The 19235-nt window shown below is 44.3% G+C and overlaps 3 protein-coding genes across 5 annotated transcripts in view; 1 reads left to right on the forward strand and 2 right to left on the reverse strand.

Annotated features, from left to right (window-relative positions):
- Positions 1 to 8565, reverse strand: part of USP13 (ubiquitin specific peptidase 13) — a 50311-nt gene extending 41746 nt beyond the window's left edge. For both annotated transcript variants that reach the window (XM_064721159.1, XM_064721158.1), the window contains exon 1: positions 8256 to 8565. In XM_064721159.1, the coding sequence (XP_064577229.1) occupies positions 8256 to 8408 (153 nt within the window). In that variant the 5' untranslated portion in view covers positions 8409 to 8565. The remainder of the gene's footprint in view (positions 1 to 8255) is intronic.
- A 2030-nt stretch (positions 8566 to 10595) lies between these two features.
- Positions 10596 to 14892, reverse strand: NDUFB5 (NADH:ubiquinone oxidoreductase subunit B5). Its single transcript, XM_064720967.1, has 6 exons — positions 14730 to 14892; positions 14173 to 14261; positions 13216 to 13282; positions 12468 to 12529; positions 11413 to 11519; positions 10596 to 10839 (listed from the first exon to the last, which is right to left on the reverse strand). Exons 1-6 carry the CDS (start codon positions 14860 to 14862, stop codon positions 10719 to 10721), a joined length of 579 nt encoding a protein of 192 aa, XP_064577037.1. The 5' UTR covers positions 14863 to 14892; the 3' UTR covers positions 10596 to 10718.
- Positions 14893 to 15061: 169 nt separating this feature from the next.
- Positions 15062 to 19181, forward strand: MRPL47 (mitochondrial ribosomal protein L47). Of its 2 annotated transcripts, none has more exons than XM_064721070.1 (7): positions 15062 to 15213; positions 15894 to 16039; positions 16598 to 16658; positions 17302 to 17398; positions 17965 to 18095; positions 18360 to 18455; positions 18878 to 19181. In XM_064721070.1, exons 1-7 carry the CDS (start codon positions 15128 to 15130, stop codon positions 18993 to 18995), a joined length of 735 nt encoding a protein of 244 aa, XP_064577140.1. In that variant the 5' UTR covers positions 15062 to 15127; the 3' UTR covers positions 18996 to 19181. The 2 variants fall into 2 exon arrangements, with proteins under 2 accessions (XP_064577140.1, XP_064577139.1); XM_064721069.1 differs by lacking the exon at positions 15062 to 15213 and adding an exon at positions 15295 to 15444 and having other exon boundaries at positions 18878 to 19129.
- Positions 19182 to 19235: the final 54 nt, after the last annotated feature.

The following is a 19235-nucleotide window of genomic DNA, read 5'->3' on the forward strand; positions in this document are numbered from 1 at the left end:
AGCCTTTCAGAAGCTCTGTGACCTTCCTTCTATTGTAAGCGTGTTTGTGTCGTTGCACAGCACAGAACATCTTGTGCTAAATTCCCCAAAGAACAACATGAACTACACTCCTTCATAGGCACCTCAGAAGTAAATGATAAATATATATATGAAAGTAAGGATCATTATCTCCAGAAGCAAATCATATTAGACACATACATGCTGCCTGCTCTTCTATCCTGCATTCCAAATCCTTCTGCATTACTTCTTTCTGTGAGAAAGTCATGGATGTGTCCTCTACAAGAGGATCCTAGAGGTACCCAGTCTAAATAAAAACATACAGTGTTGTCACTCTAGGATCTCAGGAACTTTGTTTGAAGTTTTGTTTTCTTGGAGATCATTCTCTCACTTTCTGGAAGGAATCCAAGAGACCACTGAACCGTTTCTGAGGCAGCCTATGACAACAATCTGACACTTTCAGTATAGGAGCTAAATGTAGAGTCTGAGTAAGTTGGTTGTGGTTACTAACAAAACAGATGTTTCTCCAAGAGGGCACAGGCAGAGTGTTCTCTCCCACAGCTTGGAAAGAAGTGGACAGGCTGTTCAAAAGCTCAAAAGGTCAAAGTAAAACAGAAGCCTGTGTGAAAAAGACATCTTTGTAGATGGCTGAGTAAAGGATTAGACCCCTGTTTGGTGCTCAGAAAACACTTGACTGTGATCTAAGACAAACATTGTGCTGGTTAATTTAACCCCACTGAGCAGACAAAAAGTTCTGGAAGGAATGATACTTTACATCGTCTGTGGCATGTAAATCTTTGTATTTGACAACATTTCAGATGTGTGTGAAAGTTTATGCTGGAGGAAGGCAGCTTATCTGAAGTACTGGAGACACTATTCTACACCAGAAAAGCATAACCTCTCCTGATAGACAAAGCCAGGAACTTCAGCTGGGTATTTTCCCTCCTCATTCTTGCTTGAGGATGCAGCAGACATCTAGCGTGAAGTTCAGGATAAAGCAATGTATAAACATTCTCTTCCCTTATCACTCCAGTCTAAAGGCACTGTTGGGGCAGAAGCTTGTACTTGGTCAAGCTCCACCACTGCCCAGAAGACCATTCAAGAGCAGATCAGCCTTCCCACCTTCTAAGCAGAAGGAAAAAGGATTGCTCCTCACTGCATTTCTGCCTGTTCTTTGCTGCCAAGGTGCTCATGGCATGCCAGGTGCTTCATTCAGAGAGGGAAACATACAGCTCACCTCATTCTGCACTGCTCGTGGCACCAGACACCAACAGCTTCCAAACACCCCCAACCTGATCAGGGCTGAACTAATGACCTCCATCCCATTACCAGCCCTCACCAACCATTTAGATCCCTCAGAGAAATTTAGGGTTTAGCAATTTCAGCTCCTGCTGTGGCTCAGACAACAATGACTTCGTACAAACATGAGGGCTGTGGTGATCTCCTAATGTGGCAAAGAGCTGCAGACTCAGGGACAGTGTCTCATGCACAGGTGTTTGCTTTAGATCCTCTGGAACAATGGCAAATTTGCTAAGACAATATCACAGAAGAGAGCGAAATGGCACCTGGAGTCTCCACCAGTCTCCATGAATGAAAAGGTGATCCATCCTGTCATATATAAAATAAAATGTACCAATTATGAGGCAGGATCACTGTCTTTGCGTACTCTATCGTGGTTTCCATTAGAGTGTTTCCTACAAAATTCATGCCCATACAGAACTGCTACAGGCTCTGCTCAGGGTGTCTGTTCACCAGGAATCACCATAAATTAATCTGGCTGTGGTCACAAGAGTCTTGCTTGTATAACTACAATCCAACATTTAATATATTTGAAAAGTTACAGGACCATCCCTAACATACACCCATTGCACTGGATCCCACAATAGTCTAACTAAATTACACATATTTTATTTCAGGACAGGCTGAAAAAGAACAACAGATGTTTTGGCACTTAATATTCATCTCGACAACAAATAATAATTTACAATGAAGAGTAAAAAGAAAAACTTCTCTCTGTCATGTACCAGTACTACCTACATTGAAACAAGGAGAAAAAAACCCACCAGCAAACCCAGACAACCAGCTGAACACAACAGGACAAAGAGATGGCTCCAGCAAACAAAAAGTTCATTTTTAAGTTTCCACTGCAGTAAAGGTAGTTACTTCTAGGGTGATGGCACCAACACAAAAAATGTGTGCTAAGGCCAAGAATATATCTAGTCACATTCAAAAGAAATGTGGGATATGAACAGTGGTGTGAAAACTGCCCTCTGTCACCCAAAGGTGACAGGAAAGTAATGGTGACTAAAAGAAAGCATCAGGTAAATTAGGCATCCAGTAAAAAAAGGATCAGAGGGAGATGCAGAATAAGGAATGGAAGGACAGTGACATATGCAAACATTGAAGTCAAAATGCACACAAGCAGTGAAGAGGAGCCAGGTACTACTGGAACTGGTGAGAGATGAGAGATGGGAAGAGAAGAGCTGGGTTGGGCAGAGAAAGAAATGACAAAGGATGTGGAAGTAGGAAATAAACTACAGCACCCAGTGATTGGACTGTTAACTTGAAGTGCAAAAGAAATCCTTCCCCTGCTCTTCCTTTACAAAAGCACTGTAAAGCACTGGATATTTCACCAGAAGCAAATTCACAATTGCTTTACAAAGATTCCTGGTACTTCTGTTGTAGCTCCTGAATGGACACATGAACAAGGCCAACCCAGTACAGCACTTAGAACATTTCCTGGGAAGAAAAAAGCTGTATGGGCCAGTCAGCCACTAAACCAAACCCAAATCTCCACTCCAAGAGGTGCATGGACTGCCCACACCCACCTATAAATCACAGCTGGGCTCCAGAGCAGTGCTATGAATTCCAAAGCAGTGTCTTGGACAAGTGACACGCACAGGCAGGATCAAAGCTTCACAGTTAGTGAGCAAATACAAAGGCAAAACCAATGCTGGGCCAGGAGTACTTCTAACCTGCAGCCAGGAATAGAGAACTTTCCACCCATCCCTCCCCACTGTTTGGGGCAGCTTATCCAGGTGAGGCTGTGTGAGCCCCTGGCAGGGGTGTCTGAGACCCACCAGGGCTGAGTGCCAAGCTCCAGCCCAGTTCTGCAGCCCAGCAGTGCCACCTGAGATGTGGGGATGTGCTTTGTGCAGAACCCTGGCTGTACAGCTCTGCTGGTCACAATAACACTGCTGTGCTTCCAGAACAGAAAAGCTGGGGAGAAGAGTTGAGAGGAAAACTGATGGTTCCACAGCAGAGCTCCAACATTCATCTGCATCTCTGTATTTATCCTCTGACACTCTGGGTACCTCAGAATTCAGGTCTCTCTGCTATCCAAAATATTCCTGTCCAGCACCACTCTGGGTAACAGGATGGTCAGTGACACATAAAGAGGAAAGGGCTAGTAAGATCCAAATTTAAATCAACTCCAAGGAAATGCACAATGCACACACACACTGGTTGTTCTCCCAAGCACCATAGTTATTTCTCATGTGTGAGCCACTGCAGGCACAACTTCTGCTGATGTTACCACTCACCAACTTCAGAAGAGCAGTGAGTTAACTGATGTGAACAATCTGAGTGTCCTGGTGCACTTCCAGCCAGCAAAACACCTGCCCACATGACAGCTTTGGCATGTCCCTGTCAAGCAGCAGTACCACACTGCTCTGACTCTTCAGGTGATCACCCACCACCCAGCAATTGATTGCCTCACTAACTGGAGGCCATTTTGCAGCTAGGCCAAAATCCTCATCTGGAGTACTCTGTCTTGGTGTGTTCAGTCCCCTTGTTTCTCTGCTGCTCTCATTCCATCAACAGAAACAAGATCCAAGCCTACCCCTCACAGACAGGGGCCTCAGTGACTTCCTGATTCTCCTCAAGGAATATTGACCAAAGGAGCTGCCAGACAGGAGGTGCTTATTTCTAGAATGTTTTATGCAACACGATCACCAATATCCCTTACACACTCCAGTCTCTCAAGGATTTCAGTCTCAACTGCACAACCAACAGCAGAGCATCAGCTCAGCTCAGACTTTGGGAATTGTCCCAACATAACCATTACAGAGTTCCCAAGCCACAAAAATGAAGTCAGCAAGATTCACAAAGGAAGCTGTTGTCAGCAGCAAGGTTTTCCAGCAGAGCAAAGCCAAACTTTCAGCTGCTCAAACAAACACAGTCCTGCACTCCACAGAGCCAGCCTGCCTGGTGCTGTCACCATGTCAGGCTCATGGGCTGTGCTGGGGCTGTCACCAATGCCCTTCGTGGGGAAGGTTTCAGGGCACAGCCACGTGCAGCATCCATAGGTCACATTAAGCCACTTTTATGCTCCAGTTTGTATCAATTTTCCAGCTGTTGTCTCTCCCCCAGATGTGTCACTCTCACAGCCAGTGACAGGAATGGAGAGAATGGCATGGAGCTGTCTCAGGGGAGGTTTGGGGTGGATATTAGGAAAAGGTTTTTCATCCAGAGGGTGGTTGGACACTGGAACAGATACCCAGAGAAGTCACAGCGCCAAGCCTGACAGAGCTGAAGAAGTGCTTGGACACAGTGGGATTGCTGGGGTGTCCTATGCAGGGCCAGGAGCTGCACTCAATGATCCTCATGGGTCTTGTCCAACTCAGCATATTCTATGACTCTACAATTCTGTGATAAATGAAAGGATGAGAGGTTTTTGAGACCAGGATCACATTAAAAGGCAGAATTTCCAAAGCTGAGTATTATCCTTCTAAAAAAAATAATGGTACAACAAAAGATTATTTAATGCAACCTTCATATTGTCTGCATTCTACTGAACACAAGTCAGGCTCATCCATCAAAAGAGGAAGAGACATCACAGTGGAAAAAATAGGAGAGAAGAAACCTACAGCACAGTGCTGGAGAGGTGGAAAAAGTCACCAGGAGGCATGACTGCACCTCAGATCTGAATAATAAGAGGGGCAGGACTTTGTCAGCCAAGTTGCAGGGAGGTGGTTGGCTCCCATAGCTGCTGGGTCAGACCCTGGAGGAAGCAATACTCAACACTAGGCCAGGTTTGTGCTTTGTAGGCAGCCTGCCTTCCCTTCTTAATTCCTGTAAAAGGAGTGGCTAACTGGAGTAGGAGCCCTCACCAGAGAAACACAGTTTTTCTAGAAGACATCAAAAAATCTCAAAAAGTAATTAAAATGTAAAACATAAATGGTATATTTTCTCATTTTATAAGCCAAGCACACTAAAAAAGTGTCACTAGGTCTCTTAAAGAAATTTGCCTCCTACTCCTGCCAACTTTCCAGGGACCAACCCCAGTATGTTCCACTGGAAGTAGGCCAAATCTAAAGACATTAATTTCTCATCTGTTTATATTTCCAACAATACCACCTTTCTGACAAGATCACCACGATACAGTTAATCCACGTGGAACAAACACACTAAATAGCCACTTGTACTTCCAGCTCTCACTTCTGAAGTCTCCCAGCTAATGACTCTCACTGTAGCACAAAGGTGACATTGTTCTCAGATCTTCATCCAAGGAAGATTTACACCTCATGGAGAAGGAACCTCAACCAGTTTTGAGAACAATCAGTGAAGCTGCCTCTATCCACTGGAAGATGCACTACTCAAACCCAGGGAAGATGACACAACTGATAGAGGGACAAACAGGGCTGCAAAAAGCAAAAAGTTTTGGAAGTAGAAGAGGGAACTATTCACTCTCAGCACCTCATTTTCCTTGGCACCCCCTGGCAGGAAAAAACTCTGATTTTGACCATTCCACTCTGCTTGGTCCTTGCAAATTTGCTGCAGCATCTTTCTCTACATTAATAACATTACTCTGTACCCCAACACTCCCAGGTCTGATGGTTTTCAGTGTATTTTTAAGATCACAAAAATCTCTGCAGGAAAAGGATTAATATACACTTAACACAGCTAAAGACTGTAGACTGACTGTTGACTGTAGAGCTGCTGCCTGGCCACGTATGACATGACATGCTGAAGTTAAACTGTAGCAAGGAGCATATTTTAAAGTGGCAAAATGAGAAAATGTGAGGAAATACTGAGAAAAAACAAGATAAATACTGAGGAAATACAAGAGAAAAAACTTCCTCCAGCAAAAAAGCAATCCGGAATTTTAGCATGGCTAACAAAACCAAGAGTGGGGTTTTTTTAAATTCTTGAACATTGTAACAGGACCAACAGTGTTATACCTTAAGAGGAACGTATCTCAAGAGGAAGAGGCTCACTCAGGCAATACATTGATAACCTACGAAAGTAAGTCACAAAATCAACCTACTACAAAATATAAACATCTCTCTTCAGCCAAGAAACAACCTGTGTGTATCCTTTCACTTTCCTTCTGAATGAAATACTGCAAGAACACAGCTTTGCTATTTCAATTTGTAAATTACGGTGTTTTATCCAAGAAAGCACACATTACATATGCCCCTTAGAATCTCCAGCCTACAAACAATATCCAAGTACCTATTAGATTATATGGAATTTAAAATAAAATCTGAGGCAAATCTTTCACTCAGCTAAGCAGAGGAGTGGTATGGGCTGAAAAGCTGTGGGAAACAACAGGAACTGAGACTGCTTTTATTCTCACTGGTACTGCCAAGTCTTTTGCCCAGTGAATGCCCATAACACAATTTAAACAAGAAGTTTTTACATTGGAGGGTAATGTTTTCCTAAATCTGAACTCTCTTCCAGATAATACCAAAAGTATGAAAATTGTTTTAGTTAAAAAAATAATCATACATGCTGCTTTCCACTCCTTTTGCTACTTTTATCCATAGTTTCTGTTAAGTTTGCCTCAAATGTTTTATGTTTTGTTCAAACATATTGTTTAGCTAAACACAGCTTTTTCTGTGTTCAGTTGAGGCTTGTTGCAGGGGTGGTGATTGATTGTTTTTCACTCTGCAGCAGTATTTTACATCCCTCCCTACCTGTTAACAGAAATTTTTATAAACCATAATATCGAAGAAGCCTGAAAGTGTTACTAAAAACATCAACCATGTGTTCACCCAAGCAGAAATCTGAAGGAAAGAATGTGGTGTATTGATTTTCCCCCGCCAAAACCTCCTTAAGTATATAATGCAATTATCGCCTCTGCGGTGGAGTCCGATTTGGCAGTTCTAATCAGCCCAGCTCCCAGTACAGTCAGGGCTGCTGGGTGACACTTGAGATCTGAAGAGTGTGGGTAAAAATAACCTCTGTTCAACAAGACATGACGAACACCAGACAGCTGAGTCACCTTTAAAATCAAGCCTGATTTTCTGTATTAAAAGGAATTATCAAAAAGAGGGGGAATTATCAAAAAAAAAGGGAATGAAGAAATCAAAGAATGCCCCTGAAAGGTATCTTTTAATGAACAATCTGTACTGCAATGTGCTTCCTTCTGATTGCTGCCACTGACATTAACATCAACATATAGTCCTCAATCACCTTTGGGAAACCTCAGTTTCCTGTGGAGAAGCAACTTTTAATAAAATTTTCAACCTCTTTTGATAAAGTCTAATTTCTAAGCACCTGTTTCTTACAAAGCACTGCCCATTTCTGAAGGCTTCCAGTATTAGTAGTGAAGTTTAAAACTGAGTCAGGCCCCAGATCTGCCATGGAACACATGCAATCTGTGGATGCTGGTGGAAATAACACCAGAGAAAGTTTACTGCACATGAAACATTCACCTAACAGCAAACGAACCAAGCTGGTGGGGAAATACTACAAGTCCATTGAAGTTCAGTGATGTAACTGAAACCCTTGGGGAGAAAGTGTTTCAGGGCAACTTTCACGCTGATTTTCAGGATGAGCCTTCACCTTGGAAGGTTTCTCTGAAAATTTTGAATAGAACGAGCACAGAGGCAGTAGGAAAGCAAAATAATTGACATCTGCTCGCCAAAATAAACCAAGGAGAAGGCCATTACTCTCCCTTTTCAACTAGCTCGGTGTGAAAGCAAAAGCAGCGCTCCGGGTGGAGCAGACAGACCGCGACAAGCAGAGCAAGCAGCGAAGCTTCCCCAAAACCACAAAATCCCCGTGTCCAAGCAACCACTTCAGAGCGCCTCGGAGGGAAATAAACAAACAAACGCAGGAAGGACGATGTGCGGGAGCGGCGCGACCCCGGGCCGGCAGCAGCGGCGGGCTCGGGCCCGCGGCAGGTGGAGGGAGGGCCGGGGGCGGCTCGGCCGCCTGAGGGGAGGCAGCGGCCCGGGGAGCGTGCGAGGGGCTGCGGCGGGGAGGGGAAGGGGCCGCGGCGGCAGCCGGGGGTGGATCGCTGCACTCACGGGCGAGTCGTAGGAGAAGGCACATTCCGTCTTGAAGACCCGGTCCCCTGACTTGGGCACCCGGATCGTGGGCATGTAGGGGACGAGCAGCTCGCCCAGGTCCCCGGCGGCCATCGGCGCATCGCCGCCGCGGAAGAGCGCGGCCCGCTGCATCCTCCTTCCCTCCCTTCCCTTCCCTCCCGGCTGCCCTCCCGCCCTCGCTCCCGGCCGCCCGCCCTCCCTGCCGAGCCGCTCTGCGCGGGCGATGGAGGCGGCGGGCAGCCGGGCCCGGGGCAGGGCGGCGGCGGGAGCCGGGCCCGAGGGAGGGCAGGGGGAGGGAAGATGCTATTTTTAATCCAATGGCAGCGGCGGCGGCACCAGCTGCGGCGGCGGCACTCGGGGGTCCCGGTGGGGGCGGGCGAGGGGCAGGGCAGCGGGGCGGGATCGCCGCCGGGGCCCCGCGTCTCACCGAAAACCTTCGCTCCCAGCGGGGCGGCACGGAGGTTTGGCGCCTGGTGTGACCGGGTAGCCCGGGGAAGGTTTCCCTCTCACCGGTAACACTCTTTTATACGCTCTGTTATTTATTTTTAAGCTTTTAAAGACTACATAAATATATCTATATATATAGATGTAGATATAGATATATAGATCTATATATGTGTATGTATGTGTATATAGATATACATATATGTGTGTGCATATATATATATGTGTGTGTGTGTGTTATATATATCTGTGTATGTATATACGTTTGTATAAAATCCTCACAGTAAAAAAAATCCTCCTCTGTATTTTCATTCTCAGCCCCTCATTGCGGTACAGGTGGCTCTGGCAGGTCCCACCAGTGCTGACAGCTGGGATGTCCCCACCTTCCAGAACAGGTCGGTGTGGGAATGCCCAGCCTGGGATGCCCAAAGAGCCTGTGGCAGTGCCAGGAGCTAGCCCCCAATTTCATGGCTTCAGGGGCAGTGCCTTTACCTTAAAATGCCCTTTTTTGCCCTTTTCTGGGTTTCTCTCTGCTCTTCACTTTGAAAGAATAATGTCAGAGAAGAGAGAAATAAGAGTGATCTTTGTAGGGAAAAAAAATATTGCTGCTGTTTTCAAGCAGTAGCTAAGAACACCACATATGCCTGGCAGCAACAGCATTAAAGAAATGATCAGTCCATGTAAAATGAAGATGCATAGAGCAGATGAATTGCCTTCCACCCATCATCCACAATATATCCAAGGACTCATTGATCACTTCCAAGGATGTGACCTTTGCTAGAACCACCTTTTACCTCAAAATTAAAATTTTCAAAAGGTGGTTCTAGGAAAATCTCAAAAACAGAATAGAAAAATGTTTGTACCCAGCTATGAGCAGGCTGTGAGGATGAGCAGGGTAGCACAGTGTTCTCAGCGATTTTCACTACTGAAAAATCCAGTGTTGGGAACAATGTGAAACACTGCAGGCAGAATGTGATGTCCATGGAGACTTGCTGAAAAACAGACATTACATCAGACTTGTGAGCATCACTGGATGCTGGATAGAAAACACTAATGCAGGGTCAGACAGGTTTATTTTACCTGAGGAGACTTTGTGCTCTTTTAATGGCTTCTCTTATTAATAACTCAGCATTTATAAACAATGAGAGCCATAAGACATATGAGCCATCTAACCTGAAAGACTGATTCTATCAGAAAGGCAAGCAAAGCACTGATAGAAAATCAATGTCTTTCTAATGTCTGGCAGTGCCAGGAAATAGCAAACAAGGCAGGTTTTGCTTAAAATAGTCCATGCAGTCTTGCCTAATATAAAAAAAAATAGAGTTTTAAGTTTCAAATCACTAGATGATATGGGTTTAGTTTGGGCTTATTTCCTTTTAAAAGTGAGGATTTTGAACATGGACAGATAATTTAGAGTCACAAACTGTAAGAGGCACTTTCCATCACTCGAGAAATTTAGAAGAGTACCATGGCCTGTAGACCCTGAGGAAACACATCCCTCTAGTGGCAAAAACTTGCCAGGTGATGAGAGAACTCTGTATTCCCTAAGGAGTTGCCAGAAGTGGTGTGGAAGAACAGCTGAACAGTTCTGAAAATGCATGGCAGGTATGTGTGACAGTACTTTTCCTACTTAGTTCATCTCCCACCAATTACCTGACACAAAGCACTGAGAAAGAAAAACCTTTAGCTTCTTGTATCTTTCACTTAAAACTATAAACACTAGAAATCACAAAATGAAAACTAGTATTACAACTTGTTTCATGTACATATGTTCTGAAGGAAAGGAGTGATTGTTGGCAATTGACACAAAGCATTTTCACTGATGAACAGCTTGAACAGCTGTATGAGTTAACTGCCACACAGTTTCTTTCAAGGTACTGGAATCAACACAAACACTGTTTATTCATTTCCATCAGCAAACAGCAGGATGTCTGTTCCACAGCACAGTCACAATTTGTCAGTATGCACTGAAGACCTTGCACACTGCTCAAAAATTGTTTAATTATCAGGTGTGGCTTTCATAGAATTGTCAACAAGATTTTTGTCAGGCGTTTCATAATGGTACCAAGGCCCATCTCCCCGGTGTCTCATCAGTCTGCGTGCCTCCAGCTCCAGCAGCCTAAAAAAAAGGCAATAGACACCCTAAGCATGAAGTTTGTTAATATTGAGCATTTCTGACAAAGCAATAATTTTAGCATCAATGGTTTATAAATATTGCTAAAGCATAGGTAGGTCCAAAATATGAAGGGTTCAGCTAAGACACAAGCTATCAAATCTTTTAATTTTGGTTTTTTTTCAGCAAGTCATTCTACAAAGGAGTAATAAAAATACTGGCAGTATTTTATTATTATTATATTTTACCATAGGTTCTTCTCTAAGAACATTGGAGCGTTATTAGGGGCAAAAAAAGCTCCATTTGCTGATTCAGGAAGACAAAGACAGAGCTACACCTTTATAAATACCAAGTGTTTTGAAGACCCCCCTGCCCTTGGATTGTTCTGGTAACCTGAATCCTGAGAGGGCAGCGATAGCAGATCCTGTGACTCCCACTCTGGCAGCAGCCAGGGCAGGCAGCACCCAGGGGACACATGAAAGCACTTTATGTCTGCATCCAGCTCAGTATGTCATGCAAAATCAAAGAGTCAGCTCCAGTATGGATGAGGATTTTAACCCCCCCAACTACAGAGCATACCTCAGCTCAGATTTCCTCACTTCCACAGCAAGCAGGGCCATGTCCTTCTCATAGTTCTTCTCAGGGGGGTCAAGTACATAACGAGCTATCCAGCGGGTTATGGGGTGCTGGAAAACACAACAGCAGAGATTGTCTGAGCAATTTCCAAACAGAAATGTCACCTTGTGTATCCACAGTCCTGAAAAGATGGCATGGACACCACGAGTGCTGCCATTCAAATCATGACAGTGAAGTTACAAACATGCACAACTACTTGTGAGATCACAACCCTTAAAAGTCTTTTGCAATCCTTAATGCCAAGATAACCTGCAGATGACTGTTCTGTAGCAAAATTAACATTTAATGAAGATATAATTTATTTTCTTTCTTTTAAAGTTCCTTAAACTGCCACAGTAATCACAGAAGTAGACTCCAAATCTTACTGTAATCAGCAACATTTCAAAATTTTGCTTCCACATAGAGGGCATTTCACTAGGAACAGAAGTTTAAATGAGTTGAAACAGTCACAATAGTATTGCTGAATTCAATTATTTCCTATCAGAAACAAAACAGTGCTTGCAGCAAGAAGCCAGGGACTAATTTTAAAAAAATACAATTAAATTGAAACCATACAACCTTGAGTTTGTGACTATAAAAATCTTAAATTCTAGATTCAAAAGTGTGTGTGATATGGGACTTGAAAACAAAAGAAAGAAATGTCACTTTAAACTCCAGTTTCTTAAGACACTGTAGGAAAAAAATAAAGACAAAATCTGCATGGTATGAATGCAGAAGACTTTTCTTAATATTTAGGAATATTATAGAAAAATTCTTGGCATACAGTTTCAGCAGTTTACTGCATCCAGAGCATTTGCATCTGCTTGTGTCATTAAAAAGATTTCCTACAGCCTTTTACATGTTCCATAAAGCCACAAAAAAGTTTACCAAAATCAGAACTGCACTATTTGAATTTTACTGCACTGACAGACATCATACTCCATTCATTTTACTCCCAAAAGTATCTTCAAGAGAAAGGCTGTCCATAACATGCCCACCCTTTCACATGTTCCACTCACTTTGTGGTATTCCCAGTGCTCTGGAACATAACCTTCAGGAATCTCTGCAAGTTCAGCTTCACCTGACAAGGAAAGGAGGGAAAGAATATTTAACTCTGTGATTATTTTCCAAAGCCACCTTATATTCTGCTTTTCAGATAAGGAAAAGATCTTATGCCACATAGAGAGTACTAAATCCCTCAGTGTGAGCTCTACTCAGAAAAATTGAACTTGCAATTTTTGCAGACACATCACACTGCAAGTATCTACTCACAGATTTTTAAGTACACACCAAAAGGGTAAAATTAGCAGCTATACAGAAGAAACAACTTGGATCAAGTCCACAGAAATACCCTTTAAAGTACAGGAGCTGAAAGCATGGACTTTTCCTGATTTCTCTATTAAATTAATTACATATCATTACAGCAGGAGATTTAACACATGTATTGCCAAGCAGAATTTTGGCATCTTTGCTAGATAAAAAGCCAGAGTTGCAGTCTTGTTAAAGCAAGTTACTAAACTTCACTGATGTTTGAAAGACTGCTAGAAGAGAGAATGGTTTTTTGGTTTTTTAAATGTAAGAAACTTTTTTTAAAAAGCAACAACTAAAGCAAATATACTGGCAACATTTTCTATGTACTTATACAATGTTTAGGCCTATTCCATGGCCTTCCAAAGAAAGAGCCCTAAAAGAGTGCTTTTTCTCTATCTAGCATGCTTAATTCCCATTTAATAACTTTGACTGTGCTTAGCCTGACAGAGCACTCACCAACGAAGAGGTTGATGTATGTTAAGAGCACAGCCACTGGTATTCCCGTCAGGAATAAATAGTATCTCTGTAGAGGGGATAAAAACAGTCAGTGTGGGAAACTCAGAACCCTGGAAAAATTTACATGAGATCTGAAAACATCTGAAAACAGTGGAACAGCCAATAACTCTGAGATTTGCATTCTAGGCTGGAAAGGGATATTGTGTGTAAACACTGCTGATTGCAATGAGTTCATTAATGAACAGAACACACAAAAGTGATGCTGTTCAGGTCAGTTCCCATCTCCCAGTGAGGTCAGCCTGTGCAGCAGCAAGCAGCAACACCTCCCTGAAATCCCTCAGCATCTTGGCATGGCTGGCTCCAGCTGCAATCAGCACTGACAGCAAAGCAAGAACCCAACACCAGTGCAGCCACTGTGGGCTCTGTAGCTGAGGAAGGCAGAGAAATGAGTCCTGATCACAAGAGGGGAGTTGTATAAAATCAGCTCTTGCTGCTTATAAAAGGATTTATCCAAAACCTGACTTTGGAGGGGTCAAACTCAGGTCAGGCTTCCTAAATCTCACCTCTGTTGTTAGTGGTGTAGATAAGTGAAGGCAAATCCTGCAGAAGAGTAACTGATATGTTTCAAAAAGCAGGATGAAGCAAAAAGCACTTGTGGGTCATGCCTATATGAACACAGACATGTAATATAAGAATGCTACTGCAGCAGTAATTTAAGTACCTATCACAGCCTTTGCTACACAGCCAGTCTTTGAACTTCATCTGGCCCTGATTTTACAGCATATGACCAAAAAATTCTTAAAGAGGACCTGAAATTCTTGTTTATGTAAATAGTGCCAGCCACATTTTAGATAGTATCGCATAAACAACACAGGAAATTGTATTTTAGACACTCTTACACCATTTGCAAATGATGTGCTACACTGAATGCAATAATACATTTGATTTTTAACTCACCAACAAGCTCAGAAATCGAGAATCATAAAAACTTGTTGCCTTGATGATAAACATTCTCTTCCCATGGTCACCACTGTGTCGTACAGGAACTGAAAATTGAACCAGAGTATTATGGTTTTGTACCCCATTGGTGCTTGTGCCAGGACAAGGTCAAACATACGTGGGGAACGGAAAATAGAAAGAAGAGTGTACAACAGCAGCTGAGTCTTGTGCAGCTCGCCTGAAGTAATTTCGTATTTTGTTAGCATTAACCTATTTTTCTTCTAACTATAGGTAGAGGTCTATGCCCACCTGTAAGCACAGACACGTGAATCAGTGAATGTCACCACACAGGGCCGAGTAAATGGACAACTACAATGCCAGGAGGGTCGGCCTCCCGCCCGTTTCCATCCACTTTTCCCCCAAACCCGGTAGTTTTCCATAGGAACGGGGACACAACGGGGACCTGCTCAGCCCCCGGCGCTCCCGCGGCCTCCGGGAGGGCACCTCTGTCCCGCTCCGCAAGGTCACCGGGTCCCCGCCGCCCCCGCCCCGCCGCTCCCCCGCCGGGGCCGTACCGAGGGTGCCGGGGAGGCGGGGGCCGATCCCAGTGATCCCGGTGGTCCCGGTGATGCCCGCGGTGCCGGCGCTGCCCGCCCGCCGCGCCGCCCAGGCCGCGGCCGCCCGCAGCACCCGGCTCATGGCCGCCATGGCTGGGACTGGCACGGGGCGGAGCCGGCAGCGCCGCTTCCCGCCGCGGGGTGAAGCCGGCGGCCGCCATCATGGGAAAGGGCAAAGCCTTCCCAGTGCGCCCCGCCATAGAGGTGAAGCCGCGCGGGCGCCATATTGGAAAAGGGCAGAGCTTTCCCTAGGCTCCATGTAGCGCTGGAGAGCGCGGGTGAGGCCGGGCAGGCGCCATGTTGGGAAAGGGCAGCTCCCGCCCCCTGCCCCCGGCGCGGTGGGAGGACGCGGGGCGATGGCGGCTGCCGCGGCCATGGCCGCGCTGGGCCGGAGCCTCACGGCCGCGCTCCGCCTGCCCCGGGCTCGGCCGGCACTCCCCGGGTACGCACCGCGCCGGGCGGGCTCGGGCTCGGGCTCGGGCACGGAGGGGCGGGCGCGGTTCCCGGGAGGAAGGAGAGACCGTGGCGGGAGGCGGGTGTCCGTGTGTCCCGGTGTCCGTATGTCCCGGCTCCACCAGCCTGAGCGCTGCAGTGCTGTGTATGGCGGCAGGCAGCGTGTGAGGGCAGCACCAAGCGGCTCCCTGGGCCTGTGGAACCTGCGGCCATTGTGCTGGTGGGTTTGTGCTTTGCCGGGTGTCCCACGGGGGATGAGGGCGTGGATTCTCCCCCTCTGGAGCCACCCAAACCCACCCGGACGGCCCTGTGTCACCTTCTCCAGGTGACCCTGCTTTGGCAGAGGTGTTGCACTGCATGATCTCCGGAGGTTCTTTCCAATGCTAAAAGTTCTGTGTGCCTATGATGTATTCTTGTACAGCATAGCTCAGATTTATTCCTTAATTTTTAATTGCTTATTATCTCTAAGTATAGAAAATTGAAAATTAGATGAGATGAGGGGGAGGAGAAAACACCAATATGACATCTTTGTGACTAACCAAAACTCTGCTTTTTCCCCACATGCCGTGATCTGTCTGTACGACCTGTGCTTTTGTAATTGAAACATTCTCATTTAGCAGAATATTATTTTTCCTATCATACATAGTTTTCCTTCTAACTTTTATGCAGCATGGCACTCAATCTGTACCACAAGAACCTACCAAAAAATGAGACCCTCCATCAGGTGAAGTTCCTGCACACAACTGTGTCTCGGAGAGGTCTGGAGGAGTTTTTTGATGATCCAGGAAACTGGGGGGAAAAAAGTGTAAAGTCTGGTGAGTTATATTTAGCATTTCTGATATTGATCTTTGAGCTGAAATCTGACCTGGTTTTTTTTTTGCATTATAGGGAGCATTCATAGCTACACTTATTTATCTATGTATATATACATACATCCACTTGTGCATCTTGATGCCTGTTAATTTTTGCTGTGTGTATTCAGTGTTTATGAAAGAAAATGGCAATTGTGCAGCAAAATGTTTTGCTGTAAATCCTCTGCCTTGTTCTGAAGTGAGAGTATATCCCAGAAGAGATGTGCTTTGATGAAATATAAGTATTATGGAAGAAAACTAGTTCAGTGTCAAGATTCATCCGACAGCTTTTTGCGTTTCCAGCCTTTTACAAGTGCAAATAAAAACTATTTATAATTGCCTTTTTGAATTGTATTTTAAATGCAAAGCTGAATATCCTCAAGGATGGCTGTCCAAGCAGTAGCATTTTAAAAGTGGTCTTTATACTGTTGTGTCAGCTGAGCCTGATAGAAGCAATTTTTATTTTCCAGAATAAGAGAACTTGGTTTCATTAAATTAAGGGTGGATTTTTATCTTTTACAGGGGATTCATGGAATATAAAGCAGCTAAGGGGCAAGAGTAGTGAAGACTTGCACAAACTTTGGTAAGTAAGTTTTAGTGAAGAAGCTTCTCTTCTTTCAGAGCGGCTCTGCACATCAATAAAATGTGGCTGGTGAACTCATGATGCAGTAGCTTTAGTCTGGCACAGAGCTCTGCAGGCTCCAGCCAGCTTTGGCCTTGGAGCAGCCCTGGTGCTGGCCCTGCTCAGAGCACAGAAGCTGCACTGCAGGTGGCTGTGGGACAGCTGTGTCTAGTTCAGAGGGCTCAGGTTTTGTACAAAACCCTCTGGGGTTGAGTGGGACCCTCTTGGTTGTCAGTGCCTTCTGGTGGGTGGGCACTTCATTCCATCAGGGTGCTCAGGCCTGCATTTATTCTGATTTTGGAAGTTTCTGAAGCTGGATTAAGTTCAGGCTGAACTTAATCATTACTGTGAACAGCTTCTTCCTTGCTTTGTCTTTTCCTGTGTACATGTGAGAAGAATCTGGCTCTGTCCAAGTAGTGGAAGACTTAGTGTTAAACTCTTCCCTCCTAAGCCCTCTTTATTCCAGACTAAGTAAAACTGTCTCCCTCATTCTCCTCTTTGTTTCATTATATGAAGGCAGCAGGATTTGGGGTGACAGATAGAAAGTGAATAACTGCTTAGCTATCCCAAAGTGATTATTGCATTTCTGTGCTTTCTGCTCCAGGTATGTCCTGCTGAAAGAAAGGAACATGCTCTTAACTCTAGAGCAGGAATCCAAACGACAGCGCAAGCCCATGCCAAGCCCAGAGCGCTTAGAAAAGGTAACTTTCTCATCATACATAAAAACTGTAACTCTTAAGTAAAACTGCTGAAAGATCAAGTGTTTGTAAACCTGTTAAAGACCTTTTTCTTAAAATTATTCCCCTGATTTTAGTGTATGCACTGACTGCTGAAGTCATAATTTGGTCAAGGCAGCTTTCTCAGTGTCCAGTGGGCATTGCTGTAACCAGACTCCAGTGAAAACTAAAATAATCAACAACCACTACAAACCATAAGCAAATCTTCTGTTTGCTTCTCCTGCTGCCATCTGACCCCTGCTTCAGAGCTTCCTACACTTCTGCATCAGCATTGGATCTGGTTTATGCTTTACCCAGCTGGTCTTTAATCAAGTATCACACTGTCACTTATTTCATATCTGTCCTGCTGTCAAATTAGACTTTTGAATTCCTTACTGTTCTAGTACACAGGCCCTGCTGAAAGAGAACTCATGTTCAAACTCCAACATGCCTTACCTTTGTTTTCCCTTTAAATTTTGTCTTTTGAGATCTTTTAAATTTTCAGCATTGTTTTTTGTTGGTGCATCCTGAAACTTTTTTACCATTTCCAGGTAGAAACGTCTATGAAAAATATAGATTTGGTTGTCAGAGAAAGAGAAATTGCTTTGAGGCTTTTACAGACGGGCCATGAAAAGCCAGTCCCTGGCGAGTGGAGACACGACTTCCTGGGACGCACCTTCTGGTATGGAAATCCTTCTTTTTAATGTCTGAGTTTTTCTTGTGGTGTCTCTCTCTCAGAAAATCCTTATCTAATCAAGGAAGGATGCATAGACTGTACAGAACACAGGAGACATAGTAACAAACCAAGCCAGCAAGAGCTGGAAAAAAAAATACAAATTCTGCCATCTGCCAGACCACTTTATCTTGAAACCAAGAGAAACTGGTAAAATCCTAGAATTAAGACAAAATGTACATTCTGTAATCATTTTTGATCTGTCTCCAACAGGTACAGTTACAAGGAATGGCCAATACCATGGCACTTGAACAAAAAACACAAAAAGAAGAGATTCTATTACTTACCTCATGTGAATCACTTCATCAGGTAAAAAGATTATTTTGACATTGAAAGTTATCTTCTCTGTTTGTGTCCTTATTCCACTTTAAAAGGAAAAAATAGCTGTAATCTTTCACTTTTCAGTTACTAGACTGAAAATTAGGCTTTTTAAAATACAGTTTGCTCTGTTTCTTTTTTTCTGTTCCCACCTTAGTTAATAAGGTACATGGTTATGCAGCAGCAGTGTAAAAGTAACTTGAAGTACAGAATATCAAAAATCCTCCCAGAGGCTGAACTTCTGTAGAATTCAGAAGCAGAGTAAAGATATTACTCTGCAGGCTTTTTTACTTAGCAGAAGCAAATGAATACTGAAGTTGTTAATCACTGAGAGCCTCTATCTGATTGGGGGGGGCTCATTAAAGTGGTCTCAGGCTGGCTGGAAATGAACCACACCAACTGCTCTGTTTCAGACTCAGACTTGAAAAAGCCTTACGGAAAAGGGCAAGGCAGCAAAGCCTGGAGAGGACGAGGAGGAAGGTCCTGGAAAGGAAGTTCCCTGACGTTGCTGTGAAATCCCAGAGCCAGTAGCAGGCTGCAAGAGCACTGCAAGCAACTGGTCAAGTGTCTGTGGAACATGAATCATGTTCTGGAACCACAAACAACTCCACTGAGCATTCCAGAGAGTCTCCATCTTTTTTTTTTGTTTTTAATACAACATTTGACTTTAATTAAACTTGTGATCTGGAATTAAAAAGCAGCTTTGGTACCTAACTCAAATCATCTGATCTCTCTGTTTGCAGGAACAAATGTTGTGTTAGCCAGCTGTTC

This window comes from Zonotrichia leucophrys, chromosome 9 (assembly GCF_028769735.1).
Source record: "Zonotrichia leucophrys gambelii isolate GWCS_2022_RI chromosome 9, RI_Zleu_2.0, whole genome shotgun sequence".
NCBI lineage: Eukaryota > Metazoa > Chordata > Aves > Passeriformes > Passerellidae > Zonotrichia > Zonotrichia leucophrys.

Bases quoted from the DNA above. Each gene is read 5' to 3' on its own strand.
- NDUFB5 (XM_064720967.1), bottom strand. From the start codon at position 14,862: ATGGCGGCCATGAGCCGGGTGCTGCGGGCGGCCGCGGCCTGGGCGGCG. The intron at 12,530-13,215 runs GTGAGTGCTCTG...TTTCCTTGTCAG, and splicing joins ATACATCAACCTCTTCGTTG to GTGAAGCTGAACTTGCAGAG. The intron at 11,520-12,467 runs GTGAGTGGAACA...TGTGTTTTCCAG, and splicing joins AGCACTGGGAATACCACAAA to CACCCCATAACCCGCTGGAT.
- MRPL47 (XM_064721069.1), top strand. From the start codon at position 15,332: ATGTCCCGGCTCCACCAGCCTGAGCGCTGCAGTGCTGTGTATGGCGGC. The intron at 15,445-15,893 runs GTGGGTTTGTGC...ACTTTTATGCAG, and splicing joins AACCTGCGGCCATTGTGCTG to CATGGCACTCAATCTGTACC. The intron at 17,399-17,964 runs GTAACTTTCTCA...TACCATTTCCAG, and splicing joins GCCCAGAGCGCTTAGAAAAG to GTAGAAACGTCTATGAAAAA.